Raw genomic sequence first — 14838 nt, 5'->3', positions numbered from 1 at the left:
AAATTGATCATGGGTATTATTTGACTTTCATTTGCATCATCTATTTTATAGTGTGTCATATACATGGTATTTGATTATAACAAAATTGAAGTGATGAAATAAATTTTTAAAATTATTTTTTAAAAATAAAAAAACCAATATTTTTAAGTTAAAATAATTCTTAAGATCCTACATAAATATTTGAGAGCATCTTAATAATTGTTTTTTTATAAAAAAAATTACTATGAGAATCTCAAATGAAAAAATATTTCTCAAAATTTCACTTAAATATTGGGGAATTCAAAAAAGGTTTCAAAACTAAAAATTTTTATTTTATTTGTAAATAAAATATCTTAAATTATTTTACAAAAAATAAAAAATTTAAGGGAATTATTTTAAATATTAAAATTAAAACCACTTTTATCAAAATAAATGGATAACATATGATCAATTGATACCATTTTAAAAATAGGTGCTATGGGATGCTAATTTTTTCCTACATGTAACTGAACTTTTAAACCCAAATTTATTTTTGCGAACCAAATGAAAAATTATCTTTTTGATAATTTATTATCAATTTTAAAATTTTATTAGGAAGACAAGTTTTTTTAAATGACCAATCACGCCTAACAAAAAATATTAGTGGCGACTCTCTTTATTTTGAAATTCTTCAAATTTTCGTTTAACGATCCCAAAACTATTATGACATTAGCCTATTGATTTCCAAGTTCCAACTCAAATTTTGGGTTTAACTTAGGTATGTTAATAAATAAGGTATGAGACAAGTACAATATTCCTCATCTTCATCTTTGAATTTTTATATTATACCTATTCTCATACTTATACTCAACAAATATTTTAAATATATCCGCATCTCCATACCTTCAAATATTTTATGAGTATGGGTAATCTTCATACCCCTAACTTAAAAAAAAAAAAAATTTAGTTTTTTTTTTAAATTTTTATCTAGTATATTTGTTAGGAACATGGGGTTTAACTTTGTTCCATTGTTTTGACCAATTAAAGGCCCAACAAGTGGTATAAGAGTCTAGTTATTTTAAGATATCGATACAAAAATAACCTAGGACAAAATTAAATTTTGTTTGAGATCATAGAGGGTGATACAAGTTCCATGATAAAATTGACAACATCAAATTATTCAATTTGAAAATCTATCATGGAGGATTATTTATACTATAAAAATTTGTATTAGCTGGTATTGGGTGATTCAACTAAGCCAGAATATACGAAAAATGAAAGCTAGAAAATCTAGGCAGAAAGTTGCTGGCTATAATAAAAAAATGAGTTAATATTAGCATGTTTCATCATGTAGTGCATGAGACATATACACATACCATTTGAAAAAAATTGACAGCATTGTATGTGAAAACACAGATATGAATAAAGTTATTCTTGTTAAAAAACTTACACTTTTACAGTATAGGAATGGACAATCAATTACAGAATACTTAAGTGATTTGTAAGATATATTTTAATCGGATGACCACTATGCTTATGATAGATGATGAAATGAATGCGTTGTTTCTTTTGGGTTTATTGCCAAACAGTTAGAATTCTCTAATTGTGACTATTCTTATTCCAGCTCCTGATTACAAGGTGACATTGAAGATGATAAAAGACAATATGCTTAATAAAGAAGCAAGGTGAAAATATTCAAACTTTGGGAATCAAGTTCTTGTCACAGAAAACAAAGGTAGAAAGATCGAAGAGGTCAAAACTTGAAAGGTCGTAGTAAGTCTAAACATAGATCCAAGTCCAAAGATAAAATGAAATGTTATCATTATGGTAAACTAGGTCATATAAAGTGATATTGAAAAATCTTAAAGTAAGAGCGAAAAGATAAGAAAGGTAAGAGTTCAAATGATGGCAATATTGTACAGTAAGTTCAGATAGTGATTCAGTTACTTTGATTTGTATACATGGTGATTGTAATCATGTTAGTGATCTTGGCATTGAATGGATAGTTGACACAAGAGTGACATATCATTGTGTTCCTAAAAAAAAGTTATTTACAACTTACAAAGCATGCGACTTTGGTTACATTAAAATGAAAAATAAAAGTGTGTCACATATTGTTGGGATTGATGATATTATTGTACAAACTAGTAGGAGCTGCATGTTGATTTGAGAGATGTCAAACACATTCTAGATATAAGAATGAACTTGCTTGCTATTAATGTCCTTGATAAGGAAAGATAAGTGAGTCGACAAAAAAATAAGTAATAAAAGCTTCTTAAAATATCTATGATAGTTATAAGAAAAAAATATACTGCATAATATATAAGACATGGACGTAATTAAACAACAAAATAAATACTGTTAAGGATGATGCTTTAGCAAATATGTGGCACAAAAGGCCAATACACATGAGCGAAAAGAAGTTAAAGATTTTGGCAAGGCAGTCTCTCATTTCCTTTATCAAAGGTATGTTTGTTGATTCATGTGATCATTGTTTGCTTGTAAACATCGTAGAGTTTCTTTAACCTTGATTAACATCTTTTCTGAAATAACCAAATCCAACCCAACTCATATTATACTACCATGAATCTTTTTCCCTATAATTAAACATCCCTGGAAGCAAAAGTAGCTAAAATGCTAGGCACAATAAACTTATTCAATTTCAAAAGCAAGCTCATTTCCTTCATTCTGTAAAGCTCTAAAGCTTCTTTAGGCTTATCAAAATGAACAAAACCTAAAATCATTGTGGTCTGAAAAATTATCTCTTTCAAGCATTTCATCAAACAACATCTTTGTTCCTTTAAGCATTCCCATTTTTGCATACCTAGAGCTCAAAATATTCCAAGAACACAAACCCTTTTCACTCATTTCATCAAACACCTTTTAGGCATCTGACAAACTCCTATATTTTGCATACATATCTGAAAGATAGTTCGAAATAACTATCCCAGGTAAAATTCCAAAAAAATTTATGTGTTGGTGGACATTTTTGCCATTAGTAGAAGCTCTATTTTGGCAGCAAAGTTGGATAAGAGTTGAGTCACGAGAAGTTGGAAGTTTTTCAATTTGACTAAGGATATGAATTACTCCTTTTAAGCATTTTTTGTTGCATAAATTGCGTAATTTATGAGATTGTCTTTGCTATTTGGTTTGAAAAATATTTTTTTGTTGGAAATGTATATGGGTTTGTGTTTGAGAAGAAAATGAAGAAAGAAATTATTGCTTTGTTTTGGTGAAACAAAGATATAGAATGGAAAATTGAGAAAATTTTGTTGTATTATGCAATTTTAGCTATGGTGATTTATTATGTTAATTAATAAAATATGATTGTATTAATATCAATATTATAATAAATAAAAAATAAAATTTATTTAAATAAACAATTATTATTTAATTTAATTTAATTTAATTTAAAATTATATTTAACAATCAATTTGATATAAATATTTATAAAAATAAAATTCCTCGACCAAGCGAGAGGCATCAACTAATATATATTAAAAATCATGATTTTCAAATATAAATGATAGTTGACCCTTATACAATTAAAATATATATTAAAAGAATCAAGGAGTCGTTAGTTTAGACATTCAGCTTTTTGGTTTATTAGCTAAAAAAACTTGGGAGAACATATAAGAAAAAAGTTTAAATCCCACTATTCCCTATTCCTTATAAAAAAAAATGAATTATTAATTCAATTATATTGATATGGGTTTTGAAGTTAAGGGTTTAAAATTCAAACTTTAATCGTAATTAAAAAAAACAAAAAATATATGTATTAAAAAATTATGAAAATTTATTCTATAAGTCGGGCAATTGAAATTCGTTTAATTTATATGAAATTCATCTTAAAAAGTGTTTTTTTTTTTCGTTCATTAAAACAATACCACCTCATAATTTTTAAAAACCAAGTGGTTAGCAATATGTATTCACCCATAGTAAATCAATCCTCATTAATTCATCTTCATCTTGATTAATTTATCTAAAATTAACTAAGAAACCATATACATAAAGTAATTAGCATGAACTAAGGATATAAATCGCAGGAAAAAAAAAAAAAAAAAACAAAGAATACAGCAATTGTAATGTAGTTGAGGGTTTTTCTTTACTCTCTAGTCATTTTTACTCATATTCACGCTTTCTTTTTCATTTGTTGAGGATCCCCAATGGTGCGTTTTTTGTTTTCAAGTTGTTTGTATCTTTTCCTTTTTGATAAACCGCGATTTACGGTTCCAAAAGAAAGAGAAATAAAAAACTTCCATGATTTGGAAAATTTTTTCTTAATTAGGAAGATTTTTTCTGTCTTGTTTTCATTCAATCTCGATTAACTTGATAAATTCACGTCTCTCTGTTAATCATTTTTTAATTGCAATTTTGCTCATAAATTATTTTTTGAGGATATAATTATACTCAAAGCAAAATATATACAAACATTTACTATCATTGAGCCAATGCTAGCTCATATTTGATGATTTATGTCATGGTAGTCAAATAAAAATTGGAATAAAATTAATTGCTTCGTAAGTGTATTGCAATTATCTCATTTTAATCCAAGGTCAATTAATGTATAATTATAAGTAATTATATTGATATCATATTATGACATACCCGATCACATATATAATTTTAATTAAGTATGATCTCGATATTAATTTAATAATTAAACTCATAATGAGATGAATTAATTTTGACGAAAATAATAAAAAAAATTTCTACTTTCACCTCATATATATGAAGTCAACCTATTAAGTTTTATAATTTTAGTTTCAAGTAAAGACAATTTTCTCTCTCGTTTCTTTTTGTGCAAATCACCATTCGAAATCTGAAATATGGAATCGGAAAGCACAAAAACAATAGCATCACTTCAATAAACTTCAATTATGAGGGATTAAACACTCGTCAGCATCCAAATCAATTTTAATTTTGATTATAATTTGTATTAATGACTTGGTGTTGTTTCAAGTAAATCCATCATATACAACTGTTAAACTAAGAAGATCATTAGGTGTTTCAAAGAAATAGTCAAATGTAGTTGTCCTTTTCTTTTTTTTTTTCTAATTTAGACCAACGCTTTTCCAGGCCTGGTTTTCTAATTCGTAGAAAATATGATTTTTCCACGCAAGTGCCGGTCTCGTGTTGGAAAAATACATAGTGAAAGTGAGGATAAATTTACTTTGTAACTTTTTAGTTGTTGACTTAAATTGTTAGAAACCAATTTGTTTGGTCATGGAGTCTTCATCGATAACTTTCCGAAGTTGTAGTGAGTTACACGGTTTCTACCAAGTCAAAATTATCTACATAAACCATTTCAAAATGAATTACATTATTTGTTTAAAATAATATAAATACATAAATATTTTTTTCGGTGAACTACACCATCAATAATTGATAATTAAACAATTCTATTTCACATGGGATTATTTTGTAATTTAAACTTTACTTTATCCCCTCTTTTTTACTTTCACAATTCCTAAAAGAAAAATAAACAATTTCGTAATTAAATATTTTAAGAAAGTAAAGTGTGAGACAAGAAAGCTTACAGTAGATAATTGTAATTTCACTTTTATTGTAATACTGGATTTATATTATATTATATATATATATATAATATTGAACAAAAGAAATTTGGAAATTGAGAGTTTATGGTCAAAGAAAGCTACAAAAACGGGTCCATCTAACATAGAAACTGATTGAAGGCCACTTGTTCTGTGGTGGGCCGAATGTCTCATCTTTTGTCCTCATGACAAGACTCTGGTGGCGCCCACCAACCACCAGTTCATCTTCTATGACTAAGTGATTATGAATAAAAAAATAAAAAATAAACTCCTTATCTCACTTTTTTTGTCAATTTGTTTTTGTCTCAAAATTATTTTTTTAATATTTAAAATTTTTTTATATTTTAAAATTATATTTTAATAAATTTTTTATTTTTTTATGTTAAAATTTTTGAAATTTTAATTTTAATTTTAATATTAAATATATTAAAATCTAATTTTTTTTTTAAATTTCGTGAAAAGTAATTTCATTCAAATAATTTAAGATGAAAGAAGCAATATATTATTGATAAAATTTTTAAATTTCATCAACAAAATTAAAAGATTATGTATATCTTATTAAAATATATTTGAAAAAGTTAATAATATATAATAAATAAAAGTACATAATATAATATTTTAATTTCATCTTGTAAATTTTAAAAATTCCACTAAAAAAAATAATTTTAAAAGCTAAGCATCCCAAATTAAGTGGCATCCTAATCCTGTTTTTTTTTTTTTTCTTTATCTTGTTTTTGTCCTTTGCGAGGTTAATGGTGCTAGATGAATGTACAGCCTTCAGAAAATAAAAATTCTTCGACGAGGATAAGAATAGAATATTAATATATTAATAAGTAGTTGATTTAATTAATTAAAATTTATTTATTTTGATAAAAAAATTTTATATTCGAATATTATCAGTGATTATTTATTAAAATTATTTTAAATATATAATTTATAATCATTTATTTTAAATTATCATATATAATATATTTTATTTTAATTTAAAAGATTGAATAATTTATATATTTTAAATTTAAAATATATATAATATTGATGGGACAATTGTAACTTTTTGTTGAAATAAAAACTATTAAACAAAATCATAATTATTGAATTCAATATATGCCATTATAATTACTTTTTAATTATTTCATACAGTAATTATGCTTTTTTTTTTAATTCATAAATGGGTTATACATGAATAATTAAGCTTTGGCTATCACATAAATCTTCACACATCTCATACCAAATATTCTGACGTGAAACCTTCAAGTTGAATTCTCAAAGTTTTACCCACGATAATATTCTCTTCAAAACATAAATATTTCTTAAAGCTACAATATTCCTTACCGATATAACTTACAGATACGACGAATCTTCCAATCATTCTTAATTGTTTGGTCGATTTCATATTTATCAAGTCAACAAGTCCCATTAATGAATTATTTCACATCAATTCAATTTATTTGATATCATTAAATGTTAATCTATGTAATTTTTTCTCAAATTTTATAAGAACTTTTTATCACCTGTCAAATGCTTACGTTCCATCACCGCTCATATTTTATATATAAAGTAAAAAAAAAAAATCCAAATACACTATTATGGACATTCTCCTTAAACACTCTATTATTCTTTGTAATTCATCCTTTTGTTCTTTAACCCTAATTTCTTAGATTTGACTGATTTGAATTTCGAACCGTGCCCCAAAAACTAAATTCCAACGCCTTCTAACAACCCTATATTTGCCACAAGTTCAATTCTCATCCAGCTCATCTTCCAACCCTCCATATAACGCACATTTACCTAAAATTCCCTATATATAACTGAACACCAATTTTACCATTTACTTCATGGTATGATCTCTAATATATTTCAATCTTGATTTCTTAAAGCACATGTTTAAAAAAAGGGTGATCTATCTAAATCAAAATGAATTACAAAAAGTGATTAATAAGCATAAAAGAATATCGTTTTTCATAAAGAATCATATGGAAACCTAAATTCACCACCTAACTTAGTTAATTATTTGACTTTTCACTTACAAACACTTCTTATACGTTGCATAATTTGAATTCAAAACCTGCTTTACCTTAATAAGACCATAACAAGTATAAATTATTAATAATCAAATAAGAAGAAGGATCAATTTACATATTGTAAATTTTTTTAATTTTATACTTTTTTTAATCCCTAATTTTATAAATATAAGAGATGAGAGAGACAAGTAAAAATAAAAAAATAATTTTATTTTATTTTTTAGATCTATTAAAATCAATAATTAAAAAAATATAAAATTAAAAATGTTTTATACTGTATAAATTAATCTCTCTTCATTAAATAATAGATTAATTTGACAACATTTAAAGACTAAAAGTGATTAAAGTTTACGATGTGGTAAGAATATTAAGAAGTTTACCTATTTGGAATCAAGGAATTATGGTGATAATAATAAAAACAAGGAAAAAATGTAAAAAAAAACTAAAAATTGAAAAGCAATAGTAGTTTTTATAGATGTTGAGAAGGAAATAGAACGTAAAACAAGAGTATCAATTAGTTATTTTAAATTTAGAAAAGGAATTTTGAATTTATAGAATTTGCACAATTTAAAAATTAGATTAGTTTTTGCCATTATTAATGTGTTGCCATGTTGATTTGGAATGAAAGTCATGCTTTTACGTGTTTGTATATTACTATAAATCTATGTACAAACTAGAATATTTTATGGTATGAAATTAAGTAACCTCTACAACTTATGGGGTATAAGTACCCAAAAAAAAAAAAAAAACTTAATTTTACTATAAATTTAAAGGGATAAAATGATATTATAACCAAAGTATAAAGATTATATTAAAATCTTAAAAAAAAAAAACAATTTAAAATGTAAATAACTATAAAAATTTAAGTGTTCCAAAAAAATAACAATCTCAAAATGGTTGAATGATTTGTTTTAATTAAAACATGATACTAAGACTCATTAGGTTCTTAGTAATATAAAAGAAGATATTTTATCTCTCTAAACTATTCATAGGTCTCGCTCGACTTGAGTCGAACTTTAATTTGGATAACAATTTTCAAGCCCATACTTGGTTTGATCTGAAATATTGTTAAATTAATAAAAATAATTTTTTATTTAATATTAATCTTTAAATATATTTAAAGTAGTATAATATCAAAATAACCTCAATGGATTAGTCCAGTCGAATCTTAGCTAAAGTTTTGAAAGCATCAACCAAACATAATCCAACTTATGATTACTTTTGCTCATATATCATGAATTCCGTTGTTGATTCAAATTCGAAGCTTTCATGTTGAAGTTTTAATATTAAAATATTAAAAGATTATTATTCTTGCACCTAAGCAGACTTACCTATTTAATTAGATTATTATTAAATTATCATATACCTATTTAATTAGTTATATTAATTTTTCTTAAAAATAACATAATTGACATGGGACAACATAAATCCACACTTAAGAGTTTAAAGCTCCCGAAAAGTTAGGAATAAAATAATTTTTTATTAAATATTAAAAAATTATTTCGTTTAACAATAAAAAAATTTTTAAACTTCATAAGTAGGTTTTCGGGCAAAAAAAAAAAAGGGCTTCATAAAGAGCTCTATAAAATTATCGCGTATCTATTATGTCATAATTAAAGAAGATTAACATAATTACTAAAGATTGCTGGTATGGTATATATAATGATACGAACAATACTTAAATATTAGTCCCAAATTTTCAATCAGTGTCGTTTAACTTTAATCGTGCGGCTCGTGAGGTAACAGGTCAATCTCATGAGCTTTATCTAGACCACACCTTATCATTTCCAAGCTTTCACCTTCAAAAATGTTGACCTTCTTTGGTCTGGTCTCCTCGAACCATCGCAGAAATGGAAAAACACGAATTGCTATTCTTCGCGACCTTATAAATATCTCACCCTTGCGGATCCCCTCTCGCGCATCAACGGCACCACTATTGTATTGGGCCCAACATTATTTCCCCGAAGATATCACCTACTAAGCGCGTGATTTAACAACCTCATCGTTTTCAAGCATCTCATGATACCCACTCAGTAAGTGTGCTTACCTAATGCGAATGACGTCATTTATTTAGAGTCCCCAAAATCCAACGGCTAAAATAGACCGTCAGTCCATATTTGATTCACACGTATGAAAAATAAAAAAGCATGAAATTCACTATATTAATAACAAATAAATGTCTTAACGTACAATGAACCTTGGAATATGAAACTTCAACCAGTGTGAATCTTCTTAAAAAATATAAAATTAGTATTTGTTATTTTTTGGGGCCAGAGTATTTAAGATTCTGTTAATACAATTTTTTTAATTTCATAAATTGAATAAAACATTGACATTTTTTTTATTTTTAATGAATTTTTTATTTTTAAATATATACAAAAATATAATAATTTAATTAATTCCATTTATGTTTGATAAAAAATTAATCCCACTTATAAAATTTAAAAATTTTACCTCTCACAAATGAAAATTTTTTTAAAATGCAATACATAAATATTTTTTAATTAAAATATTTAACTGCGTCTATGATGACGATGATGATGATACATACAATCGTACACGAGTCATCAACGCCGCGAATAAGATCCATGTAAAAAACAATCAAACCAATTAATTAATTAAATTTAAAAAAAAAAAAAAAGGAGAAAGAAGTAAAAGTATAATAAAGTATGACTTGAGTTATGTGCGTCATGGCGTTTAGACACCGATTTCAATAGAAAAGATCAATCACCCACTCACCATCAAAATCAGATCAAATTCCTTGGTTTTGCTTGAACAAAAAAAAATCCTTGCTTTTTTTTTTTTTTTTGTGTTGGTTTGCTTAAGATTACAATTGGAGTGAATTTATTGATGCACTAGAAATTAAGAAGAAAATTGTTGGTGAAAGTTATAGGGGCATGGAGAAGGAGAAGAGGAAAAGGAGTGAGAAGGAAAGCAAGGAGGGAGTAGTAGTGGAGAAGAATAAGGTAAGGAAGGAAGAGGAAGCAAGCGAGGAAGAGGTGGAGGAATTTTTTGCAATATTGAGGAGGATGAGGGCGGTGGTTAAATATTTCGAGAAAGGTGAAGCCGGAGAAGGTTGGAGGGCGGCGGTGGAGACGATCGTGGTGGCCGATGACGATGCCAAGGATGGTATTGATAATGAGAAGAGAAGGGAAGGCGTGGAGGAAAATGGCGTTTTGGACTTGAACATAGAGCCAGAGGAGGAGGAGGAGTTGGAGAATCCAAGTAGCTGATCTTGAAACCGCTGGCAACGGGGGAAGCTTAATTCCTTATCAAGGTTTCTTGGACTTTTTTCTTTTCTTTTCATGAAGCTTTTGCTGATTATGACGTTGTAATATGGTGATTATACTTGAGAAAAACTAATTATATTTTTAGTAGTTTTTATCTGATTATTTTATATATTATTATGTTAGTATAAAGATTTGGTTTTTTTTTTTTTTTTTAAGAAAAAAAAAGAAATCTGAATTATGTATGATTTGAATGCAATGATTTTTCTTTTTTATGAGCTATGTTCTCTGTATGTGTCAGAGTTTAGATCGCAATATTAAATCTTCTTAAAGAATAAAACATCATGAAATTATGAAGTTTATTAAATGAATTTTCATTTTGATCAATAGGAAGAAGCTCTTGTAAAGAAATTTAAAAAAGAAAGAAAGAAAGAAAGAAATTAAGAAAAACAAAATTGAGCCTAATAATTAAAACCCTATCAATCAATTTGATCAATTGAACATTTAGTATTAAACGAAAGTTAGCTGTAACTAACTTTGCATGAGAAGCCATAAGCTGATTTTTTTTTTCTTTAGGTTTTAGGCATTTGGACTTTACACATAAAATTGATTTTTTTGGGTTAATATAAATTTAGGTCTTTTCATATATAAAAATAGCTTTTACTTTTTTTTTTGTGTGAATTTCATGTATTGTTTTTTCTTTTCTTTTTTTCTTTTTGGCTTTTATTCTTAATTTTTTTTAACAAATATGTTATTTTTTCTATGTAAAAAAATGTTATCCGATATATACATTACTTATATAATTTTAATATTTTAAAATAAAATAAAAAGTTCAATCTTTTAACGAAAGAAGACAAACAGAGAAGCCATCTAAAAAAGAAAAATAGAAATTAAATGAGAAAAATTTTGAAATATATTATTTTTGAAAATAGTTATAATTTATAATAATTATTTTTAAAATTTATTAAATAGAAATTTTTATTGATTTATTTAAAAATAAAAAGTTTTGGTACCTCCAACCAAAAGAGATTTTACCAGTACCTTAGTAAAATCTGTTATATCTTTAACATAGATTAAGGTTTCAAATTCTCCAAATAAAAAGTAGTAAAAGTGGTTGTGAACAGACTAAAGAGTCTCTCGGTCGTACTGACCAGAACGTACCAGTTTTGAAGAAAGCCGGTACACCAAACATTGTCGTGTCGTTTGGTCTTTTGAACCACCTTGCATCCGTTCATATCGATTTAAATAGACCGTATTGGTTGTTTGTAGCAGTCAATAAATGATTTTTTTTCTCTTATTTTTTATATATTATTTTAGATAATTTGAAATCAATCTAATTCCTCTCTTTTTAAATTAGATATTTATATTCGAGCTAACAAATATAATAATAAATAGAAAAGAAATAAAAGACATTAAAAAAATCAAAACCCTTATTATATTTTTACTTTTCTTTTCTTTTAAATGTTTTTATACAAAGTTAATAAGAATAGATTAAATTAGTAAAAATTGAATATTTAGTTTATAAAATTTAAGTTTGAATATAATTATTAATAATTTTTTAAGTGACTTATAAATTCAATTTAAATTTTTTATAAACTTACCTTTTACTCTTATCTTGAAATAGGAGAGCTTCTACTAAACCTTAAACTTTTATATAAAGAATATTTTTATATAATTTTTTAATTTATAAGAAATTAAAAAAATTATGTATTTGATAAAATAATCAAGGTAAAAAACAGCGTTGACAGCAAAACAAAAAGTCAACAGATAATAACAATAATAATAATAATAATTTAAAGAGGAAACCTGTAAAGTTTTACTCAAAGTGCCAGAGGCTGTGGAGTAAGCAATGATTTGTGCCGTTGGGCTCTATGCATCTAGCGAGCAAAGTTGATTCGCCCAGAATTAAATTTGAATTGTGCTCATTTGGACCACACAACTACAAATACAAGTCTACAAAGGCATTGGTCCAGCAACCCATTAAAACAACATACTTAGGAAACTTCAAAAAACAAAAATGATTAAAAAAAAACTACAATATGGTTTCTCAACTGTTTCTAATTCAGTCATATTTTGATTTTCCCACTTCAATAATAAGTATTACACTAGAGCACTTGGTTTGGTTGTCTTTATCTTACATAGAGTTAGATTTTCGAATTTCTTATCTCAATCAAAAATTGAAATGACTGACAGTATAATAAGCGAAATCCTCCTTCATAAGTAAGTGTAGCTTGATTTTTTTTTTTTTTTTGGCCAATAGGTGTAGCTTGATTCTTAAGCTAATTGCTTTTTCCCTACCAGATAGTATGAACAAGAAATGTTATTTTGCAACCAAAAGTTTTCATATTAGCAACTGCAACTATCCAAGAGATAAAAGATACAATTAGCATCTTAACTGGGTTTCATTTCACATTTTTGAAAATAATATAATGTGTTGACTTAATATTAATGTAATTATATAATCAAACATAATAATATTAAGAATTATGATATTATAATTAAAACAATAAAAATTATAATATGATGACGATATCTTATCCACATAATGGTGGTGTCTCTCCTTTTAATTAATAAAAACCATTTTAATTAATAAGAATCCTTTATATATAAATTAGATATTTCTATAACCTTTTCTCATGTTAGTGAAGGAAGAATTTATTTATTTATTACATAGTATCAGAACCTTTCCATTTATGTCTATAAAACCCTATTTAGGGAACTATGTCTATTCTTTTCTAGCCTTATAAAAACATTAACAATTTTGATGGCCAGGCCTTTGATTCTTAAATCTTCTTAGTGGACTGCGCTTATCTTTCTGCACTATTTGATTCACCTTTAACCAAGTTCCTCCGCTCACCAACAAAGTGATTCCTCTTTTTTGCTTCTGCATTACCTGATTGCTATAACCACACATTATAATTTTTTTTTTTTATCTTTCTTGGGTTTGTTCAATAAAATAACAAAGACCTTGGATAGCAGGGAAAGAGAAAAGAAAGAATCCTGAATCGTTATCGAGCTTTGCATAGGTACCATTTGGGATGTGTCATAGGCTTAATGTCAATTCAGTATCATGGCATGGATGTTTTGGATTCTGAATTATGTGGGCAGCACTGTTTAAATATTTTGTTTTCAAGAGAGGACAAAATTTTATTACAAGGAAAGCGGTTTAGCTTGAAATCAAATTTTTGTATCTTCATAAAAATTTTTGTGGTCACTGGACAAAAAACGGAGGATATTGTTCAAATAATTTGCTAAACAGTCTTGGCGAAGAAAACAGCCAGCAATTGTTTAATGGGGTCCCTTTTCTGTAGGGCTGCTTGTAATCCAACATTATTTGATAATTGTACTGATGACTTTCAAATACACTCAAAATCAATTATAAAAGAATCTTTTGTACAATAAAGAAAAAAGTTGCTGTACACGCAAATACACACAAATAGTAAAAAAGAACAGGCATGGAACTGTGGAAGTGAAAAGCAAAGAAAATTTGGTAGTGCAAACAGTGTTAAGAAATTACATTACAGTTCATGCGTGTATATAAAAATGTAAATTTTTTATATCTACGTAAGTTTGTTGTTTTCATTGTTGTTAATTGCTTATAAGTATTTTTCTTCTTCTATAGACCAAAAATACTTTTTAATGTGTATTTTAGTTGAAAAGACAAAAGGATTTCAAATTCAAATTTTGAGATGAAATGAACGAGGTTTATAAGAAGGAGAGCATTAATAAATCTTATTATGAAACTCAAAATCATGTGCAGAAAAGAAAAAGTGAAAAAAGTTTGTAACCAAGAGAAAGTTAACTACCTTATTAATATGTATTTGGGTCTTTGCCTTCAAATCAGATAAATAATCCTAAAGAAAAATATACATCGATTCCTTTATAACTTTTTTGATGCATTTTTCACTGAAGAAGCATTTAACAAGAGAGATAGGTCTCAAAGGCATGCATGTATTTGCCTTACGAATTTTTTTTTTTCTTTCAATTAATTATTCATCATATCCAGCTAGTTATATATATATATATATGTATGTATGTAAGTATGTATGTATATTAAAATTTATAAAATTGATTATT

The 14838-nt window shown here is 26.2% G+C and overlaps 1 protein-coding gene across 1 annotated transcript; it reads left to right on the top strand.

The window, feature by feature from the left end:
* The first annotated feature begins 10155 nt into the window (after nt 1-10155).
* LOC149516781 (uncharacterized) lies at nt 10156-10933 on the top strand. The gene has a single exon (XM_089766203.1). It carries the CDS (start codon nt 10432-10434, stop codon nt 10765-10767), a length of 336 nt encoding a protein of 111 aa, XP_089622329.1. The 5' UTR covers nt 10156-10431; the 3' UTR covers nt 10768-10933.
* Nucleotides 10934-14838: the final 3905 nt, after the last annotated feature.

The sequence above is a fragment of the Durio zibethinus genome, chromosome 9, assembly GCF_047325235.1.
Source record: "Durio zibethinus cultivar Kanyao isolate XHJ-2024 chromosome 9, ASM4732523v1, whole genome shotgun sequence".
NCBI classification, from domain to species: domain Eukaryota; kingdom Viridiplantae; phylum Streptophyta; class Magnoliopsida; order Malvales; family Malvaceae; genus Durio; species Durio zibethinus.
This window is presented reverse-complemented; position numbering and strand designations above follow the sequence as displayed.